This window comes from Dipodomys spectabilis, unplaced genomic scaffold (assembly GCF_019054845.1).
Source record: "Dipodomys spectabilis isolate Male_0828 unplaced genomic scaffold, ASM1905484v1 ptg000163l, whole genome shotgun sequence".
Lineage (NCBI taxonomy): Eukaryota > Metazoa > Chordata > Mammalia > Rodentia > Heteromyidae > Dipodomys > Dipodomys spectabilis.
Genome location: NW_024870840.1, coordinates 19,709,251 through 19,734,395, shown reverse-complemented (window position 1 = coordinate 19,734,395; position 25,145 = coordinate 19,709,251). Strand labels below are relative to the sequence as shown.

The following is a 25,145-nucleotide window of genomic DNA, read 5'->3' as shown; positions in this document are numbered from 1 at the left end:
TGAGATTCATCCGAGGAGCTTTCCTCTCGAGTCTGTGCTCTTCAGCACTCTGCTGTGTCATCGAGCGAGTGAACTGACAGCGGGATCAGAAGTGATTTTTTTTTCTATGTGGTGACCCTGCTTTGGAAGGAAAAGGAAAAAGCCCTAGCATCCTCTTTCTGCGGAGGCCACCGTGTGCACCGTCCTTGCCCTGCAGTAAGCTTCGCTCCGGAGCGCAGGCTTCGCAGTCACTTACATGAGTCATTCAGTTGCATCCCAGAGGACAGCCGGCTTTAAGTTCTCATGCCAGTAAAAGAAAGGTTCTGGGGCTGCCTTCCTCTGCAAGTAGATTGGGGAGATTGGTACTGAAAGGTGAGGATCCAATTACTTGTCTGGGCTGGCCTGTTCTGTTCTCATCTGAGCTAAGGCACAGGCTAGGATTCCCCAGTCTGGGAGGCCTCCCTAGACCTGGCGGTCCGGGTGCCTTGTGCACACACACACACATGCATTTTCCAGTTGATGATAATCTCTTTAAATCCACTTAAGCATAACTAGCTTAGAAGGCCCTGCAGAGGCACGATCCAGCCCAGCCCTGCCTGTACCATGTCTGCTCTCGAGTTTGACTTTGTGTAGACATGAGCCAGCCACCCCAAGCGACAGCATTTAACTTTCCACAGATGGATAAACTCATCCAGGCTGCCACTCAGATAGGCATGCACCTCCAACTTGCAAATGGCAATTGGTTTTCAGATGGGAATTGTCTGTCTCAGGAAAGCCAAATTCTGTCTTCCAATCCGTGTCAATGGAAAGCCAGAATCAGATGGCAGCACTTAGACTTTGAAAGTTGTTTGATGAACTGAGATGCTGGTTGTAAGTCACAAAATCAGGATCCTTGTGTCAGGAAGAGGGGACCTGCCTGCTCTTCATCAGCCAATGAGAAAAGAACATGAGGGAATGTGAGTGGTGGATGAGTCAGTGGAGGGCAAATCATTTTGTGGTGATCTTTACATATGAAGTTCGTGTGTGTGTGTGTGTGTGCGCGCACGCACGTGCGTGCATGCTGGGGCTTGAACTCAAGGCCTCATACTCTCATTTGGCTTTTTTCACTCAAATCTAAAGCTTGAGCCATAGCTCCACTTCCTATTTTAGATGATTAATCAGAGATAAAGATTCTCACAACTTTTCTGCCTATACTGGCTTCAAACCATGATCCTCAGATCTTCAGCCTCCTGAGTAGCTAGAATTACAGAGAAACATGTGAGGGTCTTTAGACATCTTAGTCAAGAACAGAGTTTGTGCTTGCCACATACTGGCTGAAATATAGGAATCCAGAAAAAAAATTTTTTTAAAGCTTTCGGCAAATGGACCTAGCCTATGGGCTCAATTGACGCTGTTCATTTGCATTCTGGTAGTGCTGTAACTCTGAATCTCCAGAGCAATTTTGCTGTTATTGTACAATTGTGTGAGAGCTATAAGCGTATGCATAAGAAATTTGCACCTGGTGATATGTGTTGGCTTTTTTTTTTTTTTCTTCATCGTGAGCACCAGCATTTCTTTTTAAAAACCTGTCATTCTGCAGTGGCAGGAGGATTTGTTTCTTGTGACATGCCTGCATTGCTAGGTAGAAAGAACTAATGCAGCTAAAGGAGTGTGGAACAGGGGCCTGATGGCTCCCAGGGAAAGCCCACCTCTGCCACGTAGACACTGTGCAGTTTTGAGCATTCCTTTTGCTTTTCTGGCCTTCAGTGTCCTCATCCAAATGAAAATAAGAATGCTGGCCTCACAAAGATTTTTTTTTTGTCAGTTGTGGGACTAGAACTCAGGGCCAGAGTACTGTTGCTGAGCTCTTTTGCTCAAGGCTAGCGTTCAACCACTTTTAGCCATAGCTCCACTTCCTGATTTTGAATAGTTAATTGGAGATAAGAGTCTCATGGAGACTTTTCTGCCTGGGTTGGCTTCAAACTATGGTCCTCAAATCTCAGCTTCCTGAATAGCTAGGATTACAGGTGTGAGCCACCAGTGTCCTGCTCATGAAGATTTTTATTTTTTTGTCAGTCACAGGGCTTGAACTCTGGGCCTGAACACTGTCCCTCAGCTCTTCAGCTCAAGGCTAGCACTCTACCACTTGAGCCACTGTGCCACTTGTGGTTTTCTGGTGGTTTATTGGAGATAAGAGTCTCACAGACTTTCCTGCCTGGGCGATCCTCAGATCTCAGCCTTCTGAGTAGCTAGGATTACAGGCATGAGCCACTGGCGTCTGGTTTCTCATAAGGATTTTTAAATGGGAAGGGCCAACTGTACAGCAGACATTGCTAGAAACCTGATCTCCGCAGTGTTGTTACCCTACTGTCTGCACCCCACTGCCGTCCCCTCCTTCCTGCCCCAGGTAGAGGACAGGCAGGGTGGAAAGCCAGGTATGGAATCAATGAACTCACACTTGGTCATGTCCATTTGGATCTTTCTGGCTTGCCCAGGAAGATGGGTGGCCGAGCCCTCGGGGCCAGCAGGAAGGTGATGGGTGAGGCCAGGCACTTGGTACTTCAGCCGCCACCTGTCTCCCCAGGAAGCACAGAGCCAGCCACTTGTGAGAGATTAGCAAGAGGATCTGGCAGCCTGTGCAGCAGGGCGGTGACAGAGGAACAGCTGCCTCCCAGGGCCCCCGCAGACACACTTGGCTGCTTTCTTCTGGGCTTCACCCAGTTCCAGCCCAGCTGAAGATAGGGCCATATGGCAGAAGCTCCTTATTGGAGGAAAGAAGGGGAAGTTGGTCCTACCAAGCTCAGGGGATAGTGTCCTGGGCCTGGGAGTCCTGGAACCCATTCAAAAGCAACCAGATGTCACCAGCGCCCAACTCACAATGCACTGCCATTCCTCTCTCCCCCTGCTCACCCCCCACCCCCACCTAGGATGGAGCGTAGCCATACAAAATCAGAGCAGTTCAGCGCATGTTTATCGATCAGCTACTATGGCCAGGTAGACATCACATGGCCCTTGTTTACACTCTCAGCAAGCAGCTGAAATGTTCGGGGCTTCTCAGGTTTAGATGGATGGCTAACAGTTACCAGCTCCTAGAATATGGCAGATGCTCAACACAAATTATCTCAGTGAATCCTCAAAAGCAGGAACCATCACCCCTCTCCGCAGGTGAGCCAACAGGCTGAGAGATGAAGGGTAGAGCTAATCATGTTTGACTTTGGCCTTTGGACTGTCTGACCCCAAACCCCTTAGCTTTGGAGTGTCTTGATGGGAAAAGCAAACCAGGGTTTTAATGAACACCTACAAGTTTGCCAGAGATGGAGACTTATATGTCATGTCTTCCTCCTATCTTCATAGTAAGCCCACGAGGTAGATATGACTGTATATCCATTTCAGATGAGGAAACGGAGCCTCAGAAAGCTTGGGTAACTGGCTCAATGTGAAACAGCTGAAATCTGACATCGATGAAATGACACCAGGCCTGTTTCCAGAAGCCAGCACGCCTTCTCTCCCCCTGAGCCAATGGCCAGGTGTAGCATTTCCAGCATGATTGGAAAAGATACTACATCACCAATTCTCCTCGCCATCACCGAACATCAACTAATGTGCATAGCTCACTTGCCCTGCCTCTAGCTCTGTAGTAGTAGTTATGAAGACTAGCATCTGTTCCTAGCCTCACAGGACCGTCCCGCCACATAGGTAGATAAGCCATGAAAACACAAAGAGTATCGCATGTCCCAGTGTTCTGAGCATCTAGAAGATGGAGAAATGCTAACGTCCCCAGCTCAGATCCTCTGCTGATCAGTGTCCCTCACCACTCCTGGGGAGTCCAGCTGCATGTGGATTCCTCTGGGCAGACTTTGCTGGCATGAACTGGGTTATATCCTTGTTATACATCCCCAGGAGTCACAGACTTCCCCTTCCTCAGACCAGCCACGTACACTGTACACTACTGTGACCCTGACCAGCCTATCCCCTTCTGGAGAGCAGAAGTGATCTCCAACTCATTCACCAGTCTCCCAGGTGCCTGGCAAACCCCAATAGCCATAAAACTGCCTGACATAAACTAGAAAATAGTAAACCATGATGGAAGAAATAATCAGGAAATGCCTCATGAAGGAGGGGCTTTATTTTTATTTATTTGCTTATTTATTTATTTTTGTCAGCCATGGGTCTTGAACTCTGGGCCTGGGCACTGTCCCTGAGCTCTTCAGTTCAAGGTAAGCTACCACTTGAGCCACAGTGCCACTTCCGGTTTTCAGGTGGTTAATTGGAGATCAGAGTCTCACGGACTTTCCTGCCCAGGCTGGCTTTGAACCATGATCCTCAGATCTCAGCTTTCTGAGTAGCTAGGATTACAGGTACAAACCACCGGTGCCCTATTGAAAGAGTGGCTTTGTTGTGCCTTAAAGTACAGGAACAACTTGTATCCAGAGAAAGGCCTGGGTAGTCAAAGCAGGGAAAAATTTCTGGGCCAAACTACAAGGCAAACTGGTATTGGGCCAATTGAATTTCCACATAGGGAACAAGATGTATCTCAATCCCTACCTCACACTGTATAGAAAGAACAATCAGTTCTGGATGAATTATGGATCTAAACAAGAAAGGAGAAACCATAAGGCTATATCCAGACCTCAACTAAAAAAACACTTTCTAATCTCCAGGATCTTACACTCTCATGAACAGACCTGAGATTCTACAATGCAGCCTTCCCAGGATAAGTCTTCACAGTTAAAGATAGACACTTAATATGTCTTATCTAAAATTCAACTATATGAAAAAGGCATTAGAAATTCAAGGCTGGAATTCTAATGAAGGAAGATTCCAGGCATAACTCAATATTGAAATGACTCAACAGTAGCTAACATTTATAGAGTCCCTGGTATGCGCCAGGCACTCATCTAAGCACTTAACCAAATTAATTCATTCGACCTTCAGCCGGCCCCAGGAGGAGCATCTCTTTCTGGTCTTCTTATCACTGATGAGGAAACCAAGGCTTCTAGAGGTTCAGTTGTTCAAGTGTCACAAAAGGGACACTTGATTCAGATTCAGGTGACCCGAGTTTCTTAGCTGGAGACCTTTCAGGCAAAATAGTTTTATTTTTCTTTGCCTGGGTTTGAAAAATGGAGGGAGGAGGGTTCCATTGACAGCACATATAGTTGGAATAAGCATGAGCATACAGTCTCGCCTTAAAATGCAGGATGTTGGTGAATTAACTAACACAACTATGACATTAGGTCTTTGGAAAACAGAAGGTAACACTGAGAGGTGCCCAGAAGATTTGTTCGCACGCAGAGCACCTGCTTGGTGCCAGGGGCTCTGTGGACACGTAGGCTGTACAACGAGCCAGGCAGGGCCCTGGGCTGTGCCTCCTCTGCTCTAATGGAGGCAGAAGAGCAATGGCAAACACACCAGAGAGTGATATGTGGTTAAAAGAAAAAAATTTTGTTAAGTGGAGTAAGCCAGGCTCAGAGAGACAAAGAGCACATGTTTTCCCTCAGATGAGGCAATTAAATCTAAATTACAAACATATATGATAACATTTATTGAGATATATGTATATATATAGAGAGAGAGAAATAGATATAGATACATCATCTAAAAGTATGTTTGCACAGGAAAGGTTTGCAATGGTGTAATCCCTTCCACAACCAAGTCATAGTTTAACTAAATGAGCGCCAGAAAGCTGGGACTATTGTTTTCAGGAGGGGGCAAGGTGAATTGCGGGAAGCAGATGAATGGAAGGAGAAAGGATGGGCAAATAATGTCATAATATTCAGTGTGTATATCTGAAAACGGAACCAGGTAACGGGACGTGATAGGTGGGGTTGGGAGAGATGAGGGAGAGGGTTGAAGGGGTGAACCTGATCAAGATGCATTGTTCTCATAAACTGATATGTTGGATTGAAACCTCTTTGTACAATTTCTATTCTTTGGTGAGTGCCAATCCTGGGACATGAACTCAGAGCCTGGGTGCTCTCCCGGAATTGTTTTGCTCAAGGCTAGTGCTCTACTTCTTGAGCCACAACTCCACTTCCAGCTTTTTGGTGGTTAATGGGCAATAGGGTCTCATGGATTTTCCGGCTTGGGCTGGCTTTGAACTGCAATCCTCAGATCTCAGCCTCCTGAATAGCTAGGAAGACAGGTATGAGCCATCGGCACCTGACTAATTTCTATTTTAAAAAAGAAAAGAAAAGAAAAGAAACGAAGCTAAGGGAGCAGAGATTGACAGTCAGGTGATTCTTTTTATTTTAAATATTGTCTTTTATTGGATTAACCAGTTTAAGTGGGGGGGGGGGTCCAACCACATAGACACAGCCCTATTTGGCATATTGAAGGAAGTAGAAAACCAGTGTGGTTGGAACAGAGTGGAGCGGGGAGGGGTGCAGTGCTGGGCAGGGTGCAGTGGCGGCTGGGCCTGTCAATCATTGCAGACTAAAATAGACAGGGCTGTATCATCGTGGTACCAACAAGATACACAAGACATTACACTGGGCAGCAATTCATGCAGTTTGCTCACAGGTCTTCTCTGTGTAAGAGTCCAGCCAGTCGCTGCAAACCTTATACATATATGATCTTTCCTGATCAATCAGATATAGCCTTATTTGCTACAGTTGGCCTATGCATTCATATTCATCCAATGCATTCATCTCCCAGATATTTACTGAGCACCTTAGTGTAAGACAGGACCCTAAATCAGTGATGGAGATACATTGTGAATGAAATACACAAAGTCCTTGATTCTAAGCCATGCATATCCTCCAGAGAGGGAGACATGAAGTACACTGAGTTACTATACCTGATACAGAGGCTCTTGTCCATGACTCAAGAGGAGAGACAAGGACAAGAGATGCTGGGAGAAGAGACACAAGCTCTGCCTCCAGACTCCAAAGCACCTTCTTCCCTGTGCAGCTGTCCCAGGCCAGGGTCCCAGTGGGCGAGTAGACGGTTATAAACACAGAAAAGGCTGAGTCTCCTTTTCCTCAACAGGTGTGGGCCCTTCCCACTTCAAGCCTTTCACTGGCTACCCTCTGCCCAGCAGAACGGACAATAACACCACATGCCCAGCACTTGTGGCCCCCCACCCAGCCCACACTCTGTAGATGTGCTAATGAGGGTGAAGCTGGAAATAGAAGATCAGCAGACGGCCTTCTACTTAAGGTCTCCCCTAACACAGCAGCTCCTCAAGGGGCTCACATTCTCATGAGGAACAGGTCAGGGAACCAGGGCAACCGGGCCTCGTGGTGCACCATGGGAACCAGGCCAACAAGGCCTCGCAGTGCACCATGGAAACCAGGCCAACAGGACCTCACAGTGCAGCATGGGAAGTGTCACTAGTGGTAGGGAGGTACTGGAGGAAACAGCAGGGCCAGTCTTTGGGATGATGAGGGACAAGCAGTATTTGAGGGAACCTCTCTAGAGGTGCCCTGTGTCATGGAAAGTTAAGGTACCAGTTGGAGGACCCAGGGGATTGGCTGAGAGGAGACATGGAATAAAGAGGAAGGGATGGACAGGCAGGAGGCATGTGGAAAAGCCCAGAGATAGGAGAGAAAATAATAGACCCTGGGGCTTACAGCAGCTTGTAGCTTCTGAAGAACAAAGCATCAAGCAAATGATTTGTCCCATCCTGTAGGGGCAGGAAGGCATCCAGGGAGCAGCAGCTGAGGGCAAGAGGGAAGCTGGCTAGCGCTTGGAGGGTGCTCTTTTAATACAGAGAAACTTGATAATGGTCTGGATTAAAGCATGTGTGATTCAGAACAGGTTAAAGAATTGGAAAGCAGCCAGGTGTGGCAGTTCATACCTATAATCCAGTTGCTCAGGAGCAGGGGCAGGAAGATTGGCAACGTTAGGAGATCCAGTCTCAGACACAAAAGACAAAAATGAAATGGCTAGAGGGTGTGTGAAACTAGAGTGCTTGCCCAGTGTGCACAAGGCCCTGGGTTCAGTCCCCAGGGTTGCAAAAGCAAAGAAAAAAGTGAGGGGAGTATTTGAGAGCAGGTGAGGATAGAGATAGAGGTAGGCATCAAGGACGATGCCCAGGCTTGCAGCTTGAGGCACAGGCTGGATAAAGGCATAGTTTGTTCAGAAAGCCAATAAGGAGGAGGATGTGTGGGGGAGACAGACATCAAATCCAGGTTGAGGTGAGGTTCAGACATCCCAATCTCATGCTCGAGCTGTGTTCTCCTTCTCTCCTCAGACTGATGTCATTTTACAAGTTGGAGTTAGGGTGAGAGTCAACAATTTCACAACTGTTACCCTCAACACACAAATGGGCGCTGGCCATGGTGCTGAAACCAAATCTAGGTAACACCTCCGGGATGCAAGCTCCAGCCCTGGCTGCTGGAAACATCTCAGCGATTCCAGGGCAGTGGGGAGAGGGAGAGCTGAAGGCTACTTGGACAAGAGGCATTTTGTCAGCCTGCATTTGGCTGCAGAGTGTCTGTCCTGTCTGGGGTCACAGGCCTGGTTGTTTACCAGTTTCTAGCAGCCTTAGCCTTCAGTAGTCCTGGACTAAGGGCCAAGTGTACTTGAAGACAGTTTCCCTGTCCAAGGCTGGTCTCTGAAGAGTCCTTGCCTGGTCCGGGGTCATGGTCTTGAGCCTCAAGTAGGTCAGATTCCTTTGCATCATCCTCCAGTAACAAGCTGTAGCTCCACTGCTAGCAAGTACAGATTTTGCAGGCACAGAATCAGCCAGGACCCTCCATTCAGACTGTCAGAAAAAAAAGCAGTGCCCTTGAGCCAGAATCTTCAGAGGGCAGGCCTCTGGGCTGGGAGGCCCCATCCCTACCCCCACAGCCCCTGGGCGGCCCTGCTGATTCCCCACATGCAGGACCCTTAAGTAGCTCCTAATTGAAGGGCTGGCTGAACCCTCTGTGCATTGTGGATCTAATTAAGTTCCGACATCATATCAAATTGAATCCTTTTATTAAACATTTATCTGCAGATTCCAGAGTGTCACAACACCACATTGTTTTAAATGACAGAAATGCAAACAGCATTTGCCTTCTCACCAGCACCCAAAGCAGCCAAGCAAGGCCAGAGGCAGAGGCAGGTCTTTCCAGAGGGCTCTCCCTCCCTCCCCCACCCCAGTTCCAGCAAGACAGAAGACAGTGAGCATGCGTGCACGTGTGCACATGCACTCTGCACTCTCTCTGTCTCTGTCTCTCTCTCTCTCAAACACACACAGCGGAGCCTGTGCCATCTCTTCCACACATATTCAGTGGCTGTGCAAACAGCTCACTGTCCCTGTCTAGCACTCCAGATCAGTTACAACTTTCCAAATAATTCTTCTCATCCCTTGGGAACCCCTTTCCTCTTGGGGACCATGATGGACAGATAGAAGGTAACTAGCCATCTTTCTTACCCACTGCTCTGTCCCTTCCACATCCCTCAGGCGAGGAAGCTTCCAGAACAAAGATTCTGACTTTCTCATCTTAACTGCCTCCCTCTCCTAGGGCCTGGCACAGAGGAGGCTGCTAAAGTGCACTTGATCAATGCATCCATCGCCAGTTAAGCACTTGATCTTGCTGGGTTCTAGGGACTTTGGCCTGGAATACTAGCTACTTAGGAGGCTGAGATCTAAGGATCAAGGTTTGAAGCCAGTCTGGGCAGACAAAGCCTTAAGATTCTTATCTCTAACTAACCAGCAAAAAGCCAGAAATGGAGGTATGCCTCAAGTGATAGAGTGCCAGCCTTGAGAGAATAAGCTAGCAAAAGTGTAAGACCCTGATTTCAGGCCCCAGTACTGTGTGTGTACATGCGTGCACACGCATGCACGCACACACACACACACACACACACACACACGACCCAGACTTGCCCTTTATAGATTCTTGGACTTGCTCAAAAAAGGCCAAGCCCCAGAAATGGTCATGCTTGCCACTTAGACCCATAAAGAGATCCACATGGGCTGGGAAGGTAGCTCAGTGGTAGAGCGCTTGCCTTGCATGCATGAGGCCCTGGGTTCGATTCCTCAGCACCACATAAGCAGAAAAAACTTTAAAAAAAAAGCCAGAAGTGGCACTGTGGCTCAAGTGGTAGAGTGCTAGCCTTGAGCTGAAGAGCTGAGGGACAATGCCCAGGCCCAGAGTTCAGGCCCCACGACCGGATCCAAAAAAAGAGATCCACATACCTATTGTGATTAGACAAATGGTGTCTGAAGCAGAATGCTTGCTCCTAGGGACTCAGGGACAGGAATGAGGACAACAGAACTCTGCAAGGAAGGCAGTCTTCCTTCCTCCTGGTTGGTCAATCTGGATCTTAGTAAACATCTGGAAATGCTATAACTTACATCTGTCCATTCTATTATCTAGGTTGAACAAGGCCTGCTATTCTTGTCATATCACAGTGATGAGAATACTGGCTCGCATAAACCCAGAGCTTGCTGCATACTTCACTCTGAGAGCTCTACATGGGTACTAACACTGTGAAACAGGCCATGCTATTATCCCATTTTAATGAGGATGAGTGAGGCTCCAAGACATGAATCAGCTTATGTAAGGCTCCACACAGCCAGGTAGTCTGACAGCCTCCATCCTGAGTCTAGCAGCCAGGTGCTGGTGGCTCACACCTGTAATCCTAGCTACTTGGGAAGCTGAGATCTCAGGATCAAGGTTTGAAGCCAGCCTAGTCAGGAAAGTCCATGAGACTCTTTTTTTTTTTTTGGTCCGGCTGTGGGGCCTGAACTCTGGGCCTGGGCGCTATCCCTCAGCTCTTCAGCTCAAGGCTAGCGCTCTACCACTTGAGCCACAGCACCACTTCCAGCTTTTTTTTTCTTTTTGCTTATGTGGTGCTGAGGAATTGAACCCGGGGCCTCATGCATGCAAGGCAAGCACTCTACCACTGAGCCACTTTCCCAGCCCGAGATTCCTATCTCTAATTAACAACCAAAAAAGCTGGAAGTTAGAGCTGTGACTCAAGTGATAGAGTGCTAGCTTTGAGCAGAAAAACTGAGGTTAGTACCCAGGCCCTGAAATCAAGTCTTAGGACTAGCACACACACACACACACACACACACACACACACACACACACACACACAAGCTAGCATCTATCTGGCAGCCTCTGCAAACTTCTAGTCTCTCTTCTGTAGAATGGGTTCATCAGCAGAGCCCCATCAGGGGGTTAATATGGTCATTAAATCAGATGAGACGTGGAATCCTGGCACACTAGTCTCGCAACACACTGAGAGAAAGAAAGGGGGGGGGGGGGAGAGAGAGAGAGAGAGAGAGAGAGAGAGAGAGAGAGAACAGAGTATGAAATGTAACCCCTGTCCTCGACACAATTCTATTAGGAAAATGACACATGAACTTTGAAATAACAAGACAAGACAGCGACACAAGAACTGTCACAAGGTTGCCTGTGGTTAATTGCTGCTGAGAGATCTTGGAGGTAAAAGCAGAGAAGAAAGGAGGGAGAGGCGGCTGTGGGCTGCAAGCATGAGGGAGGGAAGGCTTCTTAGAATCCTGGCTCCGAACACGAGCAAGGAACTCAGGATCCCAGCAACTCTACAAATCCCTGCCATGGCCGACAGCTCTACCATGGGAGGCAGTTCTAGAACCCATAACACTCCCCATCTACAGACCCGAAGTCTTCCCCACACAGCACGAGGGTGAGGTAAGTCAGGTCAAAGTGGGAGGTGTTCACTGTTCCCCCTTAAAGTTTATATCTCAGAGCCAGGAACTGGTGGCGCACACCTGTAATCCTTAGGAGGCTGAGATCGGAGGATCATGGTTCAAAGCCTGCTCAGGCAGAAAAAGTCTGTGAGGCTCTTATCTCCAATTAACCACCAAAAAGCCAGAAGTGGAGCTGTGGCTCACATGGTAGAGTGCTAGCCTGGAGCAAAAGAGCTCAGAGACAATGCCCTGAGTTCAAGCCCCAGCACGCATGCACATACACGTTTACCTCAGCTAGACATAGCTCTGCCTGTCTACTGCCACCCTGAGAACCTTGTTCTGCCTTCCAAAGGAAACAGACCTTGTCTTAGATGGAGAAGACAGGAGAGCTTTGTTCAGCGGGGAGGAAGAGCTACTGAAGAGTTGGCAGGAGAGAAAATGGGAAGCCTTGGGCCTGGCTCCCTGTGGCTAGAGGAGGCCTGGTCTCTGCTCTGGAGGCCATGGAAATCTTGAGGATTTGGGAGGGCGGTGCCCTTGGTCTGGAGAAGGTGGATCAGTGGGCATCCTCTGTGGATCTGAGTCGCATGAGCTGTTTTTGACCTGTGGGTCAGCCGTGCCTGCAGTGTGCTTGACTTTGGCCTGGCTCTCCACCACCAGGCTGAATGAACCAAGCAATGAACAAGAACCAACAAGGGAAGGGAGTGGGGACATCTGTGGTCAGAAATTGGAAGTAGATTGCACAAGGCAGGGCCATAGACAAGTCTCCGCTTCACTGAGGAACCTGGGCCTGACTCCAGGTGTGTCCCTCTACTCCATTTTCCTCTCAGGCACCCTGGTGTTAACCTGGTGTGATCGAGTCCCATGAAACTCTGATTGGAATCCTTCATTGGCTCCTCACTGGGCCAAAGTTTAAACTTAGAATGATTCTGAGTAATCCCAACCCTGTCACACTCTCCCATGTGCACACATGCATGTGTGCTTGTGTGCACACACATACATATACAACTTCCAGACCAACCATCTAGCTCCAGCCTTCAAACAGACCAAGGCTCCTGGCCCAGCCTCCTGCTCTCTCTCTCTCTCTCTGATTGCCTCTTGCTCTTCTCCCTAACACCCTCCTCTTCCCCTCCCGTGCCCTTCCCTGCCTAACTTTCGTCTTCCAGCTTCTACTCTGCTTTCGTAGCTCCTCTGGGATGGTGCTTCTTCCAGGAAGCCTTCCTTACCCCTTTGACCACTGCTACAGCCACCTGCTTCCAGCAGCCCGGGCTCTGAGTGGCAGTGCAGCAGAACCTGGAATCCATTCCTGGCATCAGAGCCAAGGTCCTCCACTCACAAAGCAATACCTCTTCCGTTGATTCCTTTGCCTTTCTGAGCTTCTGTGTCCATATGTGCCTGATGGGAAGAAGACACTAGAAGCTGCCCGGCTGGGTTCTCACGACTTGAGTCCAGAGCTTGGCTCTGAGCCTGGCCTGTGGCAGTCTCCATGGGGACAGCCTACACCAGGGCAGCTTTGTGGTTTTCACTGTGGTTCTGTCCAGTCATTTGTCTGACCTCACTGGCCCCTCATCCTGGGAGACAGGGAATCCTTCTCGATCACAGCACTTAGCTCAACACTACTCGGGCTGGAGGCCTCAGTGAAAGTCAAGGACTAGCTGAAACACCAGACTGAAAGATGAATACCTAGCTACAAAGAATACCTGGCTACAGCCACGTGCCGGTGGCTCACGCCTGTTATCCGAGCTACTCAGGAGGCTGAGAGCTGAGGATTGCAGTTCAAAGCCAGCCCGGGCAAGAAAGGCCGTGAGACTCTTATCTCCACTAAACCACTCAGAAAACAGGAAGTGGCACTGTGGCTCAAGTGGTAGAGCTCTAGCCTTGAGCTGAAGAGCTGAGAAACAGCGCCCAGGCCCAGAGTTCAAGCCCCACAACTGAAGGAAAAAAAAAAAGGATACCTGCCTACAAAACAACAGGAGGAAGATGAGACCCCATCTATCTCCTGACACCCAGGCCTTTTGCTTTTAGCTTACATTTCAATAGGGTCTCACACAAACTGCCTAAGCTAGCCTTGAACCTTAATCTTGTTATCTCTATCCTCCCAAATGGCTGGAATTCTAGACATGCACCCAACCATGGGTCCAGTGTTTTTAACTTTATAAAAATAAAATCATAGATGGGTGCTAATGACTCACACTTGTAATCCTAGTTACTCAGGATACTGAATCTGAGGGTCCCAATTCAAAGCCAGCCCAGGCAGGAAAGTCTGTGAGACTCTTATCTTCAATTAACCACCAAAAAGCTAGCACTGGAGTTGTGGTTCATGTGGTAGTGTATCAGCCTTGAGTGAGGGAGCTAAGGGACAGCACCCAGATCCTGAGTTAAAGCCCTAGTACCAACAAAAAGGGAGGGGGGGGCGGAAAGAAGTAAGAAAGTAAGGAAGGAGGAAAGAAGGAAAGAAGGGAGAGAAAGAAAGAAACAAAGAAAAAAAGCACACTTCTGTGTACTTTTCTGCGGGACAGTTTTCTTTGTTCAGTGTTGTATTTGTGGAACTCATCTGTGCTGACATGTGTCGCTAGCTTCCATTCATGTTCACTGCTGCCAACAGCCTGTCCTACTCATCTACTACAAGGTGCTACCCCTCTCTGGCAATAGCAAAGGCGGCTTGTTCTCAGTTCCTTGCTGTTACAAGCTGTGCTGATAGAAACATCCTCTTATGCGTCTCTTTGTGCATTTATGCAAGCATTTCTCTAAGTCACATTTCTGAGAGAAATTGCTGAGTTGTGGCATGTACCTATGTCCTGGCATTGTCAAGTAGGCTTTTGATAAGAGAAGTACAAAAGAGCCTCGTGCCCCAGGGATTCTAATATTTGACACAAAGCTCATCTGTTTAGAATGGAAGTGTGTCACGTGCTCTCTGCCCACATGTGCACACACATGTACACACACACACACACTCAAGCTCATTTATTTGTTTCCGTGTTCAATAAACTTTGGTCAGGTAGGTGTTATCATTAAAAGGTACATCATCGATATAATATAGTGATCTTTCAGGAGAAAAGCCACATGCTGAAGTCAATGAACTTGATCAATAATAAGACACATCCGATTTCTAAAACATTAAAATGTGCATGTGAGCATCTTTGAATCAAGGATAATGTGGTCTATTCAGAGACCTCCCCACCAGAAATTCTGCCTTGGAGGAGTTTACAGAGTTAGAGCCATTTGTTCCCCAACAGCAGTTCCAGGACAGTCAGGATGGAAGCAGATGGCCCTCCCGGTGGTCACTCACCCCAAATGGGGGCCTCCAGGGACCCTGCAGCCTGGCCATCGCCTGGAGCCTGGGAGAAATGAAGAGGCTGCATCCAGCCCCTCCCTGCACCCAGCAAACCCGCGTGTAGTCTGGATGAGCGCCAGGCAATTCCTATGCCCACTAAAATCTGGGAAGCCCGGCCCAAGAGCATGGAAGAATCCTTCCCGCCCAGGGCAATGGAGAGAGGCTTCCTGGGAGAGGTGGCATTTCAAGAAGAAACAGAAGGAAGAAAAAAAAAAGAAGAAGAAGAAACAGAAGGAAGAGCTGCATGTGTTGGGCTCCTCCTCTGGGGGTCTTTTGCTTCTATTACCTCATTGGATCTTTAAGATTTTTTTTTTTTTTGTCTGTTGTGGGGCCTGAACTCTGGGCCGGGGTGCTGTCCCTCAGCCCTTCAGCTCAAGGCGAGCACTCTGCTTGAGCCATAGTGCCACATCTGGCTTTTTCTGCTTATGTGGTACAAACCCAGGGCCTCTTGCATGTAAGGCAAGCACTCTACCACTGAGCCACCTTCCCAGCCTGAATCTTTCGGATTGACTTCCCCCCAGCCCTGCTCCCACGAGCCCTGTGCCAGGATTAAGATCACTTTCTTACACAAAGGAAACTGAGACCTGGAGAGGTCACACGAGTTGCTCGAATTCATATAGCTGATCACTAACAGAACCAGACTTAGAAGCCAGCTCTGTCTAGTTCCTGCAACCCATAGAAAGAAGCCTCTGTGGGGATGAAATCCACCGCCAGGTACAACCAGACAATGCATGAGCAAGAGTTTATTGCTGTGGGCAGCCCAGATGTCGAGGGCTACGGAGAGGGGAAAAGCCAGAACAGGAGGAGCAAGCAAACTCAGGGAAGGCAGGCAGGCGGAAGAGACGTTCTATCCCATTCAACTTTGCCCAGACACTGCCCAGTATCTGGCCTACAGGAGGCACTCAACCACCCACCAAATGACTGAATGAATACACGAAAGAATGAGTAAGTTGATGAGCAAGTGAATGAACGAATGAGTGAGTGAGAATGAATGAGTGGGTGAATGAGTGAGTGAGTGAGTGAATGGGCAGGTGAATGAGTGAATGAGTGAGCCAGCCATCTAATGAGCACCTTCATTCACTGCCACATGGGCCGTCCTATTACTAAACCACATGATACCATGGGGGCTGCAGGCTGGGCTGGGATCTGGAGATCCAGCCAGGCACCCCCCCACACACAACCCCGAGGCCTCCTGCATCACTGCTAGGAAAGCAAAATGCCAGGAGTTAAAAAAAAAAAAAAAAAAAAAAATGGTTGAAAGCACCAAGAAATCAGCAACCTCCAAACCCTTCATTTACCTCACTTAAAAAATTACTTGTGCAGCCGCCTCCCCGGCCTCTGCCACTCAGCTCCCTGGGCCTGCTCCTGGCTCCGGGGCAGCTCTTTCTACTTCTCATGAATATGTGAAAATAAACCAGCGCATGCAGCCCCTAATGACCAGGTTTACCGGGAGCTTATTGTATCTAGAGAAACAAGACAGCAGTTGGTGTTGTGAGATATTAACGTGCTTTTGACAAAGCTGATGGAAACGTCTCTTTAAGCCACTTAATACCTGCAAGCCCAAATTCCCAGTCTTAACCCAGGAAGTTCCAGGAGGCAGCGCTTGGGCCGCCTGAGGCACCGCCAAGGGCCATGCCGCCTCCCCGTGGCTGAAGTCACCACTTCTGCCCTTCTGGGGTGGGGCAATCAGCTGAGGCTCCTGGTGGTCCAGCCCCTTAGTTGGATAGCCCAAGGCAGCCCTTGATCCTCCAAGCAGGCTGCTCAGCCTTTGTGGGGAATGGGCAGTGAGTCCTGCTCCTCCCTTCAGCTTGGAGCGGTGGAATCCGGCCCCTGCCCCTCCCCAGCTGTTGTCTGCCCTTACCCCACCCAGTCAAACCCTCCAAAAGGAACAGATCTTTATTTGCAAGTCTTCAGTTCCCCCCCACCCCACCCCACCACCCCAAGCTGTCCTGTCTAGGATTGCCCTCACCCAGTGGGATTCTAGTGAAGGGTTAACTGGCTCTCTGGACTGCAAAGAGTTGGAAGTGGCTGACCTTGATTCTGACCTTGATTTGTAGGTCAGTTCCCCTGGTGTCAACATTCTTTCAGCACTGATTTCAAGCTACCAGTGTGAGTTAGGAAGCAAAGCTCCCACGGCACGGGTAGTCACAAGCCTGCTCCAGCACACCTCGGCCTATGGCCTGCATGTTCCGTGCCCAGTCCTGCCGTCCCCACGCTGCTCTGGGAAAGCTGTTCTGCCCTACCTCCCTCCTCCACTCCCCCCACCCCTGCACCTCCAGCACTTCCTGGCTCTCCTCTCACTGGTCCCTCTCCCTAGAAATCCCTTCACACCCCCCACCAGTGCACTACCTCTCACAAACACACACCTGCATGAACACACACACACACACACACACACACACACACACATACACAGCATGGCATACAGTTGATGCTACATTAATGTTACTTATCTGAAAAGCTGTGCTGTGCTGTGTTCCCATAAGACCTCATATGTCCCTCTAAAACAGAATGGGAGACACTCATTCTAGTCCATCCTTTACTTTCTGTTTTCTCCCCTCTAGACTATGAGCCCATGAAGGGCAGAGGTTCAGGTGAGACCTATCACCCAGTGCCTGGCACTTAGGCAGTCTTCTCTACCATGGCTGCTTAAGTATTGAGGACAACTGAGAGCAAAGCCAGAAATGGAAGGAGATGCCAGAGTTTTGAGCGCCTGGATCCATCTTTGCCTGAAGCCATCCCAATTGTGGCCTTGATTACCATCAACCAGAAAGAGACAGAGCAGAGCTCTAGACTGGCATTGGGAAAACATCACACTACTCTTCACAGACTATAGTGATGTCTGCCCATATGAGTGTGCTATGGAATTTAAATTTCACCATCAGTGCGTGAGCCACTTTCGTGAGCCTGGACAGCCTCATTATTCAGTCTGAATCCACTGCCCAGCTTGCAGGCTCCCAGCCCATTTGCATTTCAATTTTTAACTGGGTAGGCAGTTTCTCTACCAGCCAACCTTCACAGCCTCATCACACACACACCCCCAAGCTAGCCCAGTCTCCAACACCCCGATCCATTCTCTGAGCCCCCTGTAATTTATATGTCAATGCCAGGGGAATCTCCTGAGTCTCAACTTCCTCTCTTCTTGCCCGTATGGCACCTGGGCTCCCAGGGGTACCACCGCCACTGCAGTCTCTCATATGGGGTGCACTTTGCCCATGCCCAGCCTCCCTGCTCCTCACTGTAGCCCCTGACTGCTCCAAGGCCATCCTTATAACTCTGCCTCCTCCCAACTTCCTGCCTCTGAAACTCATCCAGCCTCAGCCCAGTTCCTTCCAGTTCCTTCATTCCCCCCCTCCCCGTTCTCCTTCCCAACTCTCTCTCTCACACACACACACACACACCATCTTGTGTGCTGGGCATGCCTCCTGGGGCCTGGGCCGGCTTTCACAGCAGGTCCTCCAGAACAAATTAGGAAATGGTGTGTCCTCAGCCCCAGCGGTTCCTCCTCCTCCAGGAAAGCTGGGGACGCATCTGGTGCGGCTCCCGATGTCAGATCGCCACCAGACAGGGCCATCATTTAGCCTGTGACAGCCTCATCAGCAAAAGATCACACCAATAATTTCTACAAAACCAACCAATGATTTGCGCCCTATTAGAATAATTTGATGAATCGTTTGCACTTCAATTTTTAACTGGGTAGGCAGTTTCTGAATATATATCCTTGACATACACAGGAAAAATAATAGGGAACGCTTTCGCCTCGTCTTGTTTGCTAATTCCTGCGACCTTTCCGGTTGCCAGATTCTTTGAGTACCATCCAGAGACAGCCATGCTTCTGGTCTTACCCTTGACCTTGGCATTACCAGTGACTGTACCACTCCACAATCTGTCTTTCAAACCTCCCTCCCTGACCAGCATGGCTCACCCTGACAGCTCACTCCCCTCAGCCTCCCACTTGACCCCACCCCCACCCCCAAGGCTTCTAAAGCCCAGCAGCTCACCAGCCCCAAGATCCTACACACTCACCTCACCATTTTATACTCACCTCACGTGAGCCCCCTCCTGATCAAGGGAGCCCCCAACCAAGCCACTCCTGCACTCTGGATGGGGCTGGAAAAAACCACACACTCTCGAAGGGACCTTCAAGCCACGGACACACATAGACTATGTCACCTTCCCTTGGGTGCCTGGTCCACTGCCCCGCCTACCCTCACAGGGGAAGTGTCCCTTCCCTTCCTCCAGTCACCAGCCCATCCTACTGCTTCCTACTGCATCAGGAAAAAGGCATCACAGGCCGCTGGTACCATGTCACCTGACCTCCTGGGGTACGTCACCCCTAGCACCCCTGTGTCCTGGACCTCATCCTCTTACCTCCCTCCTCCTTCCTTAGTCATCCATCTGCCCTCCCATGTTCCCGTGAGCACCACACACACCTAAACATCTACCCCTACACACACACACACACACACACACACACACAGCAGCCAGCGGTGGTTAGACATGCCCACTAACACCGAGAAGAAGGGTGGAAGAAGGAAACTAATAAAGCAGGTGATAGAGCCTGGGCAGCAAGACCAGCAAGTGCAAGAGTCCTGTGGGATGAGGGAAGGCCAAAGTTCAGAAAGAAGGAAATGGGTGGGAGGTGAGGCAGAGATAGAAGGTAGGTCTACCAGCCCTGATAATGATACCCAGCACCAAGGAAGTGTGTGTGTGTGTGTGTGTGAGAAGCTGGAGGTGTATGCTCAGATTTGTATTTCTGAAGGCTCCTGGTGATTATTCTGTAGGAGGGGAAAGAGTGGGTAATAAATGCAGAAGTAAGGGGCTAGGGTATCGTCCAGGGGTTGGGGGTGCTGTCTGTGGAGAGACAGGGGCAGGTACTGGGGTGCTCTCACGGGTAGGACACGGGGATGGCAGTGAGGAAGAGGAGAGGCCTGGATGGTGACAGGGGCTCTCGTGGCTAGACTCTCTCTCTGATCCAAGGGAGCCTTGGAGAGGAGAGGTGCTCGCTGCCCTCTCGTGGGGCCTCAGCCCTGCTGAGCGTATGGTCCTGTGTAAGACCCATCAGCAGGCATGGGACTGGGAGTGGGACCGGAAGTGGGCCCGCTGTCCACGCTCGGCGCAGCCTCTCCATACACACCCTGTGCCGGGAGCCACTTGCCCACTCAGGAGTGAGACAGGGGATTGTGGAGAGCCAGGCTGTAGGGAATAGGGGTGGTGGAGCCCAGGTAGGAGCGATGGGTCCTCGGGTGAGAGAAAAGAACTACCCTTGAGCCCTCGCTGCTGGGTCCAGCTCTGTCCCCAATTTGTAAGGCACCTCGGAAAGGCCAGTATTGCATCCTCAGGGGGTCACTTCCAGTGTCACCAACGTCATAGTCGCCAGCCACCAATTGGTGCTGGCTTAATGTTTGTCAGATTGAATTGTCAGCGCTTTTCAGCTGCACTGATGTGAAATTGTAACAATCTTCCTTCATGGCCCCATAAAGACTTTTCCCACAGAGAAGGCTGAGCAGGTGTGTGGTTGGAATAAGGTCTTGGGGGCAAACCAGGCCTCCTATTGACACCCCGACATGCAGGAAGACAGAGGGGAGACAAGAAGGCAGGCAGGGTGAGCAAGAAGAGGGCAAAGCCCAAAGCACTTGGGGTTCCTATTTTGACCCTACCAAGCTTCCGTAGTGGCCAAAAATCCCAATGGCCTATGGGGAGTTTTCTTTCTGAGAGAAATCAGGAAAGTTGGTAAGTTTGGGACAGAGAAGATCCAGGCGTGAACAAGAGCCAGAGGCTGTGAAATGTATAGCACAGAATAATACTAGAAAGCTCTAAATGCTATGTGCCTACAGAGCACATACACTATCTTAAACTATTCGTAAGGCAGGTTGAACAGCCCTCATGCAAAATACTTAGGCCTCGGATGATTTTGGGATATTTGCATCTATCTATAATGATACAGCCTGGAGACAGGGCCCAGGTCTAAACAGGAAGTCTATCTCTGTGTCATTCACACCTTAAACATCCAGTCTGAAGGTAATTTCCTACAATATTTTCAGCGTGCCAACATTCTGACCGAGACCCTTCACCTGAGGTCAGGTGTGAAAATCCCCACATCAACAATGCACGCTAGCACTCAAGACATTTTTGAGCCAGGCACCAATCTGAGGATCTCAGTTTGAAGTTAACCTGGGCAGACAAATCCAAGAGACTCTCCTCTCCAATTAACCACCAAAAAGACAGATGTAGAACTGTGGCTCAAGTGGCAGAGCACCAGCATTGAGAGGAAAAAGCTAAGGGAGAGCATGAGGTCCTGAATTCAAGCTCCACTACTAGCACAAATAAGATGAAAAACACTTGGGATTTTGGACTTTTAAATTAGGGATTAACGTTATATAGTGCACAGTATTTGACAAGGCGTGGAGTCTCAGGACTCTATAAGAAAATTAACGACTAAGAGATATTGAGGAACTGTCTTCAATAAACACTAGTCACAAAAAGCCCCAAACATCAGTGACTGGACAGAGTCAAGTTCATTCGTATCTCCTATTGGTCTCCAAGGACTAAATGCACCAGCCTCTGTTCAGATGGGGAAACTGAGTCAGCTCCAGGAAGCCAAGCTGGACCAGACGGTCTGACCACAGAAACCTGCTCTGATGCAGAATATCAGCACAGGCTCAATTATTTTCCCACTCAAAGAAAGTTAACATTAGCTCTGCCTTCCCCTTGGCTATTAAAACCAACCCTGGCAACTATAAATGGACTCCATTCAACACTTTCTGTGAAGGTGGCCTTCGTAGCTTGTTCCTAAACTCAGTGAACATTGGTGAGGGCAGGCCGGGGCCTTGTGCTTACAGTATGTGCTCAGCAAACACGGAGGAAATGTTCTATTTCCTAGTCACAAGCCCTTACTCTGTTCATCTGCCCCACTGAGCCTCAGTTTCTTCCCTCCATCTTCCCCCTCTCCTCCTCCCCCCCCCCCAACATCCACCATCCCCCAAGCACAGGACCCGCCCTGCCCTGAGTCAAACCCCAGCTAATCCTTAGAAGCAGAGCTGCAGGGACAAGAGGCCGGGTTTTGAAGTCTGAGCTCCAGATCCTCTCTGCAGGGCTTCGGGCCAGTGTGTTTTGATCCACCCCGCAGAAGTGCCAACAGACAAAGCAATACGTTTCTCCCAGGGCCAGGGAGGGGCTGGAGCGAGCTGCTGAAAAGTGAGAGGTCGGGAAGAGGCAGGTGGACCCCAAGCCCCCTGGCAAAGTACCCATGGCTCATGCACTCCTTCTCCCTTGTCTTGCAGGAAACTTCAAAGGTCTGTGCAAGCAAATCGATCACTTCCCAGAGGATGCGGACTACGAAGCCGACACAGCAGAATATTTCCTCCGTGAGTCATACAGCTTTTTCCTCTCCCCTCCCCGCAGGGGGGTAGAGGGGGGTCCTGTGCTTTGATCCTTCAGAGAGCCAAAGAGCAAGGCTATCTAAGTCACGCCACAGCCGAGGGCTGGAAATGGCTGTGCTAAGCTCCTTTCCTCCTTTGAGGAGGGCTAACCTGTGCACATGCGTATGTATGTGCGTGCATGAGTTCTGTTCCCTCTGCCTGTGAGACCCTTCCCTTCCCCTCTTTGTCTAGCAAACTCCTACTCATCCTTCAGGTCCCTACTAAAACATTACCTCCTCCAGGAAGCCCTCGCTCAGCCTCTAGAGCATAGCATTTTATTGTGCTGTGAGGTCCCCTTCTGTTTGAGGAATTAGTCCCCAAATCTGTGGGGCAAAGATCTCCCTTCTTGTTTCCCATTAAATTCCCAGCACCATGTCTGGCTCAGAAGAAAAATATTTCAAAGAAGAAACCTTCCCCGGTGCCAGACTGGAACTTCTACTGGAAAGAGAAAGAGGAGAGAAAGGGGGGGGGGGGGGGCGGGGAGAACAGGGAGAGAATGTTTTTTCTTCCCCCGCAAGTCAAATCAAAGTTAAACCCTCATGTAACAGCAGTGATCTTAAATCCATCTGAGACATATTATCAAGAGAAAGTATTGTGAGGCCCCAAGGAAATTTCTCAAGCATCAGTAAAAAACTAACAAGACTGCTTGTTCCCCGAGAAAGGATTTCCCGAAGAAGGGCTGAGAGTCCTTGAGGCCTGGGACAAAAAAGCCGAAAGCTCTCAGACCCATGCACTCGCAACCCAAGAGCGAAGTCCCTCCCCACCGCCCAGCCTCTTCCCCTCCCCTCCCCCACCACCCATCACACGTATAAAAAATGTAGGAGGCATTTTATTATATAGATCGCCTCTGTCTCTTTCAATAATTCCTCCTCACATCAAAGCCAGCTCCCAGGACAACCTGGGATCTGATTTCACTAAGAAGCCCACACACAGAACGCAAAGCCAGCCACGACACTGGGATGGAAGGGAGAGGAAAGAAACACGATGCAATCTATAGATTTTATCAGGGGGAGGGAGGGGAGGAGTCGTAGTATGCCGGTAGCTTCCATTTTGGAATTCCCTCAAGACATAGTTCTTCAACGGCATTCTCAAAGGGCTGTCTAGTGGTTGTTACCTGTTACCACGTCTGAAGGTTAGCAGTGCTGTAAGCATCCATTGAGCACCTGATATATACGAGGCCCTTGCTCAGTGCTGGAGGAAGCCAAGATGGGTCAGTGAGCTATCTCTGGGAGTGCCCTTGGAGAAAAGCTGGGCTTGGGGAACATAGCATAGCAAAAATGAGGCCCAAGCCCGGCGCTGGTGGCTCACGCCTGTAATCCTAGCTACTGAGGAGGCTGAGATCTGAGGATCACAGTTCAAATCCAGGCCAGGCAGGAAAGTCCATGAGACTCTTATCTCTATCCAGTAAACCACTAGAAAACTGGAAGTAGCACTGTGGCTCAAGCGGTAGAGCACTAGCCTTGAGCTGAAGAGCTGAGGGACAGTGTTCAGGCCCAGAGTTCAAGCCCCACAACCAACCAAAAAAAAAAAAAAAAAAAAGAGACCCAGATGTTGAGTGGGAACGGAGCAAGCCAAGATGCCCCCCCCCGCCCCCGCATTGGAAGTCCTGGCATAAATTAGGCCAGGTGCCAGGCGCCAGTGGCTCACACCTATAATCTTACTATTCAGGAGGCTAAGATCTGAGGATCACAGTTCAAAGCCAGCCAAGGCAGGAAAGTCGGTGAGACTGTTATCTCCAATTAACCTCCAGGGAACTGGAAGTGGTGCTGTGGCTCAAGTGGTAGAGCCCTCGCCTTGAGCTGAAGAGCTGAGGGACAGCTCCCAGGACCCCCCACGACTAACAAAAACAAAACAAAACAAAAAATTAGACCAGGATGTTGAGTAGGAAAGGAGAGAGCCAAGATGACCCCTGCATTGGGAGCCCCTCCTCTAGAGCCCAGATGTCACTTGGCTGAGCCCAGTGATGATCTGATATGCTTTCTGGAGCTCACAAGGAGGGCCTAGGGGCAGGAAATTTATCTTATTCATTACAGCACCCAGAACCCAGCAGGTGCTTAACAGATGCTTCTTTGGTGCCAATTCTTGCCACACTACACCTCTTGTTAAAGAGAGCAGAGTTTGGGGTCTTGGTTCATCTGAGCACCCCTGTCCCAAAGACATGGGTTCATATTGGCAGAAAGGAGGTTCACACATTGGTTGAACTGGAAGTATTTCTTGAGCATTTCTAACAGGGCTCAGCAAACACTTTTCCAGAAAGGATGAGAAAGTAAATCGTTCAGGCAGTTCAAGCCACGTGGTCTCAACATAGCCCCATGATGCAGCTGGGCACATGAGCAGCCACAGGCACAATTGATGCACAGGTGCCCACCCAAAGTCTGTTCCCAAAGGCAGGGAGCAGTCTGTCTAGGGCAGTGTCTGCTGACCGGGGTCTCTCATAGGCTAGTCCAAAGCTAGACAACAAACAATAAAGTAAAAGTCTGGGGTACAAAGCCAAAGACCAGCACTCAGGGACAAAACTGCAATAAGTGAAATAAACAAATTCATTATATATTCGGGCTGGGTGAAGTGGCTCGCACCTGTTACCCTTGCTACTCAGGAGGCTGAGCTCTGAGGATCACATTTTGAAGCCAGCCTGGGCAATGAAGTCCATGAGACTCCTATCTCCAATTAACTACCAAGAAGGCAGAAGTGGAGCTGTGGCTCAAGTGGTAAAGCACCAGCCTTGAAGAAAAAAAAAAGGGACAGAACCTCGGCTCTGAGTTCAAACCCTTGTACCAGATTTTACCGAGAAAGACAGAGAGACCAGGGTGTGTGTGTGTGTGTG

At 49.5% G+C, this 25,145-nt stretch overlaps 1 protein-coding gene across 1 annotated transcript in view; it reads left to right on the top strand.

The window, feature by feature from the left end:
- The window catches only part of Cacng2 (calcium voltage-gated channel auxiliary subunit gamma 2), a 100,170-nt gene that overhangs the window by 65,657 nt on the left and 9,368 nt on the right, over window positions 1–25,145 (top strand). Inside the window, exon 2 of the mRNA XM_042693347.1 lies at window positions 22,184–22,267. Within this exon, the coding sequence (XP_042549281.1) occupies window positions 22,184–22,267 (84 nt within the window). The remainder of the gene's footprint in view (window positions 1–22,183; window positions 22,268–25,145) is intronic.